This window comes from Pocillopora verrucosa, chromosome 4 (genome assembly GCF_036669915.1).
Source record: "Pocillopora verrucosa isolate sample1 chromosome 4, ASM3666991v2, whole genome shotgun sequence".
NCBI lineage: Eukaryota > Metazoa > Cnidaria > Anthozoa > Scleractinia > Pocilloporidae > Pocillopora > Pocillopora verrucosa.
The window spans coordinates 18,568,233-18,576,428 of NC_089315.1; the positions used below are offsets into that span (position 1 = coordinate 18,568,233).

General features: G+C 39.9%; 1 protein-coding gene across 1 annotated transcript; it reads left to right on the forward strand.

Moving 5' to 3' along the window:
- Positions 1 to 43: 43 nt before the first annotated feature.
- LOC131778131 (regulation of nuclear pre-mRNA domain-containing protein 2) lies at positions 44 to 7,576 on the forward strand. Its single transcript, XM_059094513.2, has 7 exons — positions 44 to 227; positions 378 to 507; positions 619 to 719; positions 1,363 to 1,478; positions 2,595 to 2,721; positions 3,471 to 3,646; positions 4,639 to 7,576. The coding sequence occupies exons 1-7, from the start codon at positions 44 to 46 to the stop codon at positions 7,402 to 7,404; spliced, it is 3,600 nt and encodes a 1,199-aa protein (XP_058950496.2). The 3' UTR covers positions 7,405 to 7,576.
- Positions 7,577 to 8,196: the final 620 nt, after the last annotated feature.

The following is an 8,196-nucleotide window of genomic DNA, read 5'->3' on the forward strand; positions in this document are numbered from 1 at the left end:
ACTAATGCACAACCAAACTTATCAGCGGCTTCCGTTTCAGCGCATGCTTAACGTTCCATCATTTACCAGCAGCAACATGGCGCTTCTTAATCAAAAAGCGTTTGAACGCAAGCTGCAAAATATGTCGTCCGCGCAGGACAGTGTGCAAACAGTCTCCTTGTGGATGATTCATCACAAAAAGAATGCCAGCGATATGGCGAATGTGTGGTTGGACCAGCTCAGAAGAGGTATTCTTTCGACAAAGATGTTCACTTTGATCTAGCTTACTAATTTTAAATGTACGTTCGTGGGCAATGGCATTTCAAATTAACCCTCCACGATTCTCTGACCAGCTGCTCACAGGGTCACTTGCCAAACGATGTTTTGTTTCGTTGCAGCTTCAAAAGCTGATCGCCGATTGGTGTTGTTTTATTTGGTGAATGATGTTCTTCAAAACAGCCGCAAGAAGGGCAAAGAGTTCAGCAATGCATTTACGAAGATTCTGAAAGAGGCTATGGTTCTTCTGAGGTTCGTGCAAATGGATTGTTTGTGTTCTTAATCATCACATTATACGGATGTTTAATGCAGGTGCGCGAAAGATTATCTTGGGTCTCAATTTTTTAAAAAATTTTCTTTCAGCGAGAGTTCTATTAAAGGAAGCGTGGAAAGAGTTATAAAAATTTGGGAAGAGAGAAAATTGTTCGAAAAGGAATACCTCGAAGCTTTACGCAATAAGTTAGGTAAGCCTATTCACTGTTGAACAGTTATAAAATATTCAAAATATCCAACTATACCCAATATGTCAATGAATGCTTTTATTTGTCTCAACTACATTAATGACAGTAAGGTACGGCTTGAAAGATATAAGATACGAAGTGCTTCTGTTTGTTAAACAGTTTTTTGTGTTGATATTTCGATGGCCTTTGGCAATAAGGAAACTGTTTCACTTCAAGTGTTGCCTTTTATAGGAATTTCCATCCCATGGAATATCTTTTTATAATTTTCAATAAAATGATGGCAAAAATGTAAATTGAAGTGAATCTGTGGATTTCACATTTGTCTATATTTAATAAATATAAAAACGTGTCTTGTTCAGTGATAGATCACATATGATGTAAAAATGGTGTAACAACTAAAAAATTGTTACATGAGGCACACGGGAGTGTGCCACATTTTGATGTCTTCTGTAATCTGTTGCTGCACAGACCCATGGCAACATGGAATCTTAATGTTTTATTTAATAAAAAAAGTGAAATGTTGTTAATGGTGACATCAGCAATGCATCTGATCATAAGTAAGAACCAATCAAAATGTGTGTATAATTCAGCTTGTCATTTACATATTAGTGGATGATGTTTCTTATATAACCTATGATGTTTATAGCCTCAGGTGATATTGCTATTATAAGCAAGAAAGTAAAAGAGAAAGCTATTGAAAAAGAGAAGGAAAAGGAGGTGAAATCACCCAAACAAAAGAGGTTACCGCCAGCAGATTTTAAGGTGAGAGGCCCTTCCCCCTGGAACTGGGATCATAAGATTTATCTCAGAAGCCTCATATGACCACAGTAGGTTAAAGGTTGAAAACAGCAACCTCATAATTGTATTCTCTCACATGTATGATCAAATCACAGGGCAATTTGTATATCAGAATCTGAAAGCTAACATCTTGTCAACAAAGTCATTTTCCCATCTTAGCCCTTTATGTTCTAGCATCTGTATAAATGTTCATCATAATGTTCTCTATATATTTTATCTCTTACTGACCAGAAGAAATTGTTTGATAATCAGGATTTTCTTTAGTTGGTGATCATTTCTTTTATTCCTATGACTGTAATGTCTGGTGTAGAAATGATAATATAGGGAGAATTTAGATGCTAGTCACTCTTAGAAGTTAAGAGCTGTTTTGAAAACATTAATGCTGAGTTGTCTCATATATATATATATATATATAAAGAATGGCTTTCATTGTGTTCAAATTGAAATGACTCCTAGTTTTATTTTTTTTTCTTTGATAGCAGTTTTTATAACTGAAATGGTCATCCTGCATAAATATGTTTTGTTACTATTATTTATTATTATTATTATTATTATTATTATTATTATTATCATCATCATTATCTTGATTTAGTTTTTCAATGCTTTGCTTAACACCATTTCTATGTTCAATTGCCTTCAAAATGATGTAGGTTTAATAAACTAATGACATTCTGAAAAAATATCATTATGGAACTTAAGCATTTTTCTATTGTTCTTTTATAACATTTTGCTCATCCTGTTCACCTTTTAATAATTCTTAGATTTTTTCCCCTGGATTTTGTGGATTATGTGTTGTGTCAAAAGGCATCTTGTTCAAATCTTTATTGACCCCTAAGATTGATTAGCATATAGTTTCTCCTTACAGTATCACCCTTGAATTACCATTAAGTTCATGAGAATTTAGGAAATGAACACCAACTAAAGCAGCTCTTGATTTTTAAACAAATTCTCCCTATCAGCACCTGAGGAAATGTATGGAAAACTGTGGAGAATATGCATACTGATGTCAGGGTATAAAGGGTTAAGCAAAAGAGGATTTTTTTGTTAGTGCTGTTTCCTTAAGTTCCTTTTCCTTTCCAGCCCTCTAAACTGATAGATGCTCTGAAAGCTTTAAGGGATTTTGAGGGAGAACTTACTCTCAAGGAATCTCAACTGAATTCTTTGAGGATTGATGCATCAGATCTGGAGAGTGTTCGCCAACTAAAAGGTTTGTTGACTTTATAAGTAACCTTCTACAACATTTCAGGACTATCCTAACTTAAACTAACATACTTTGACAATGCAAGTATTGTTACCATGGTCATCTCACCAAAACTGGCTGTTTTGATTGCAGGAAATGTGCCCTGAATTTTTTTAATTCCTTTTCATCCTTGCTTGTTCAGTTTCTACCACCCAATTGGCTCAATTGAATTTATGCAGAATTGTAGTTTGTTTCCAGTATTGCGATAGATTAATTTTGTTGGAAAGACCTTAGTAACTTTAATGGCAATATAACAACACTGATCAATTATAATCACCTCGCTTTTAGAACTTTAGAATAGCTGAGGATTAATTCAGAGATCAAGAGTTGATTCTGTTGAGAAGCCATAATGATAGCAAAATAAAAGTCCTCCAAAAACATCCTTACACATAGTCTGAAACACTTTTTATCCCACCCATTCCCAAGATCTAAATAGTAATTCTCTTTAGTATCTGTTATAAAATTCTTATGAAGTTAGTTGGAGAATTTGGTATTGCATTGACCACTTTGTTCCCCATTAAAATTTTTCTACTGTTAATTGTCATCACTTGTCTGCTTGATATTGTATTGATATTGTATTGATATTGTAAGGAGAATTTCTGACTAGATCACCCACAGGAGTTAAGGGGTCAATTGACTTTTGATGTAGGAACCACGGTGTTGGACATTGCTGTCATCTTATGTTTGTCCTTTTGTACACCCTGTGCTTTTTTTAGATCGCACAGGTGGAGGAAAATTTTGTGAAGAGTATGAGTTGGCTACCTCTAAGTTGCAAGAGTTCTCAGAAACACTCAGGCGCGAGCAGGAAGAGAGGAAAAATTTGATCAAAGTACTTGAAGATGGAGGAGCTTTCTTTGATGTTGCCTATGGAGAAGTTAAAGTCATTGTTCATGTGAGTAGCTACTCTACAATTTCTGTCACATTCATATATGCATCAGTTTTCCTTGATTGTTAGGGTGATATACATATTAATAGCTTTTCTGCTTACTGAATTTATCAATAAAGGGCAAAATTACTGATTTGATTGGTTGAGAGAGAGGGCATTTTTTTCTTAATTGAGGGCATTTTTAGTAATCAAGAGAGGGCATGATTACCTGTTAATGATTGGCTAATCCGTTGCATTGCTAATCCGTTGCTTCCCAGATAAAAATAGACTGCGCATGTGATTTTCCTTCGTACAAATTTTGCCCTTTATTGATAAACAAGTAATCCCATGAGACCTCGTACTATTAAGGATTAATTGCACTTGAGTTTTCAAAATTTTCCAAATTGCCCTCATCGCTTCGCGACTCGGGCAATTTTGGAAAATTTTGAAAACTCTCGTGCAATTAATCCTTAATAGTACTTGGCCTCATGTGATTACCTATACAAATGAAAGATTGATCAAACTATACAGTACAGTGGTAACACTGTTTAAAGTTGAACGCATGTACTTGATGTGCAAACTGTGCTAGGAGTTACTACATGTATATGCAGTATGTGATATTCCACAATTAGAATAGTTTAGGACATCTTAACTTTGCAGTAAGTTTTATGGCTCACATCCTACTCCCCATGCCCCACTTTACTTTTTATATTTCTGACATTAGCAACAGACAAGTGTATTAAAATGATTGTAAATAATCTGTGTAGGAAAAGATTTTGCAAATTTTCTTGAGTAGAAATGATGACTGGTCTTGTCTTTTTATTACCTGAGCTCTGTGTAATTGGGTATGCAATTTATCAAAGGGAAATGTTTGTTATGTTTTAAGATAATAATATAGTTACTTTCAGTTATGCAGTGGACGAAACTAGATATATATATTTTTCTGTTGGTGTGGTAATAATCTGCATTAACTAATTGTGTAACTTTAGTAATTTGTCTTAAACTTTCCTATATTTCAGGCTTACAAGACCTTTGGAAATCGTCTCACATCATTGAAGAAAAAAGTTGATGGCAAAATGAACAGGCTAGCTCAGAAGGAAGCAGAGAAAGCAAAGACAGGGCCTGTAACAGCACCACAATCATCATTTCTCACATCAGGCCTTCCTGAAGTTGCAGAAGGATCAGCCCCATCAACTCCAACAGAAGGAAAGAAAGGCAGCAACAAATCCCCAGAGGAAGAAAAACCCATCGATCCAACTGTTGACAACATTGAAGTTGCTGACATGGAAATCGAAGATGATTCAGACAGTGAAAAGTCAGAGACAAGTGAGGAGGCTAGTGCAGACGATGCCAAGGGTAGCAATGTTCAAACACCTAACTCCACTGAAAGTTCAGATTCCCAGCCAGCAAAATCAACACCCCAGGATAGTAATCCATCAATTTCCCCTGTTGTCAGTGTAGCGCCTGCCCAACCTCTTACTCCAAATCTGGGTACTGTGATGCCATTGCGGGGCAGCATGCTGCCTCATCAGCCACAACTAGGTCCTCCTGGTCCAGCTCCAGTTGGAGTGGTCATTCGTCCTTTTATGGGGGTACAAAGGGCTCGTTTTCCAGCTCCTGCACCTCAGTTCAGACCTGGAGGTCCTCCAATACGGCCTTCTCCTAGCATGACTCAAAATCAGTTAATGCAGCCGTCAGGACCCTTACCTGGCACAGGACATGCCATAAGGCAAGAGCAGCCATTTCCACAACTGTCAGGTCAAACAGTGTTACTTCCGAGAGCAAATGCGCAACTTCCGGGTAGTATGGGGTCTCTGCAACCACTTGGTAGCGGCTTTGTACACAGTCAAGCACCTTTGCCAGTTGCAGCACCTCTTCAGGTCATGACAGGTTCAGTCCCAGGAACTCAGATACACCAAGTGATTGAAGGTCTTTCACAGGCTGGTGGTACTATTGGGTCGCCTGATTCAGAGGCGTCTGCTCCGTCACCGGTTGGTTCTCCGGAGTTGCATTTAGTTGAAGGTGACGAGACACCAGAAACAACACCAGCTCCACTTGGGGATGTAGACGTAAAAGACAATACCGGTTTTCAGACAAACAAATCATTCTTTGAAAATGCTATAAGCAACTCAGGACCAGGCCTTTCTGGGGCACAGCCTACAGCCAAGGCATTTGTTCCTGCAATTGTATCGGAATCGTCGTCTTCCAGCAGTACCCCTTCTGTTGCAGACCAGCTTGGAGGGCAGGATGCTGCCTTGGCAAAAAAAGATAATGGACAAAAAGTCAGTGCTGTTGACATATTGGCTCAGTTGCTTAGTAGAGGAAGACAAATGCAGCAACAGTTTGACGTGGAAGTCAATTGTACAACCGTTGCTCCAACAGTTGTTTCTGCTCCTTCGGCTCCTTCGGCTCCTTCGGTCGCTCCACAGCAAAATTCTGATACGCCTCAAAGTAAACCCCTCCTCTCTTTGATCGACTCATTGTTTCCGAAGCTGAGTGACTCTATAAAAACGTTGAAACAGAAAGAGCAGTCAGGTAGTTCACCTCAGTCATCATTTGATCCTCCTGTAGATAACAATCCAAAAGGTGTGCCGTCTTGGCCAGCACCCACTGAAGGCCAATTTCAACCTCTTTCTAAAATCAGACCGGAGCAGGCACCTCCCCAACGGTCAGAACCACAAATCATTGCGAAGAGAGGACCTCAAAGTAATGAGGAGTTTAGAGGAGAATCATCGTCGAACTTCTCTGAAGAAAGACCAATTGGAGGACCGATGGAAATGCCTCCTGAATCTGGAGGTAACACTGGACTTGGTGCGAGACATGATCACGTTGATTCTCAGCCACCTGAGGCACGTGAAGCGACACGAGTAGGAAATTTTCCCCGACCTGGCCCACATTTTCTAGGTCCTTCAGTGAGAGGAGGTTCCCCGCGCTTTCCGCAGGAGCGACCTTTTGATCGTCCTGGCAACTTGTCACCTCGTGGAATACCGCCATTTGGACCGAGGGCGCCTTTCCCACAAGCTCGTGGTCCCCAGTTTGAACAGGGAAGGGATAGTGCGGGTCCACCAGTTCAAAGGCGTGACGGTCAACCAGAGATGTCCGGGCGTGTTCCTCCCGATCAAGTACCTCAAGGTCATTCTCCAAGAGGTTCATTCGAAACCACGTCTATCCCTCCGGAGCATCGTCAAGAACATCGTCCACACGGGATACCTAGGGAAGAAGGATTTTCTAATGGCCCACGTATGGTGAAGAGGCTATCAACTGAAGGAGCTCCTATTCATCGACCTGATTCCCGACGGTCACCGCACGAACAGATACCCAGAGGCGATGCACCACCCCCTCCCCCACATCGTGTGTCGCACTCGGGAATGATGAATGACGTTGAGCGAAGGAGAGAGTTTGAACGCTGGGAAGAACACCGAAGGGAACCTTTCAGAGACCATGGTAGAGGGCCATGGGAATTTCCACATGACCATCCTGGCCATCCCCCTCCCGGATGGAGAGGCCCTCCTGTGTCACCTCATGGTGACCCTAATCGAGTGGACTTTCGCGAAGACGACCCTTCCTTGTGGACTTCTTTCGAAGGTCCAGGGAGGTCGCCTAGGTCTCGCGAAGGATTCAGAGAAGGCCCACCTGAATTTAACAGATTTCACGGCTATGGACCTCCTGACAGAAGGCGACATTCTTTGGGAGACTTTGAAAGTGAACGAATGCGTCCTCCCTTAAAAAGACCGGGGCCACCTCCGGTCCCTTTTTCAGGACCTTCAAAACGCCCTTTCTATTAACCTCGTTTAGCAATACCTTGTCTCTTATATTTGATATTTCCTCTTTATAAATCTTATTTTATGTGGAAAGCGTCAATAGACAGCGAAACTATTAGAATGCTTTCCATGAAAGTCGACATACATGTGCCGGTTTTAAAAGGCCAGAATAGTAAACTACTCTTTGGAAAGAAAATGAATCATCTTATTACCTTCTTCCTTATTTAGTTGTGTTTTAACATGTTTTCCCAAATCGATGAGGTTTACATGTAACTTTTTCAATATGATAACAAACATCTTTTCGTTACTTCCTGTTTGCTTGTTACAAGACTCAAGTTAATCATAGCTCAATTAATGAAAATGAACGAATGAAGTCCAATTTCCCAGTTGAAAAGTAGTCTCGCTTTGTTGTCTCGTTTTACCTTCTAAATTTTCATGATTAGTTACTACCACACATGGATTGGTGGCTGACCTCAATGCCTGTAGTATGCATAATTTAGCAACCACCTTGGCCACGATAGTTGAAGATCATTTTAAAAATTTTCCCCACGACTTGCACTTTCGAAAAAAAAAAAGAACAAAGAGAGACTAAATCCAGAACATAAAAATAATTGGGCTCAACACCAGGGTTTAAGTACTCTCAATCATCTAACTCCACTCTTCTTCTCTTTGTATCCTGGCCACTGAAGCTTTCCAAAGCCCTTTCTATGCTAATCGTGTTGATCAAAATCATAGCGAAGAAAGGGATATTATCAAGGCACCGTGTGCGCAGGGGGTTGGATTTTTCAACAACTGGAAGGTTGTGTTACTCCACAC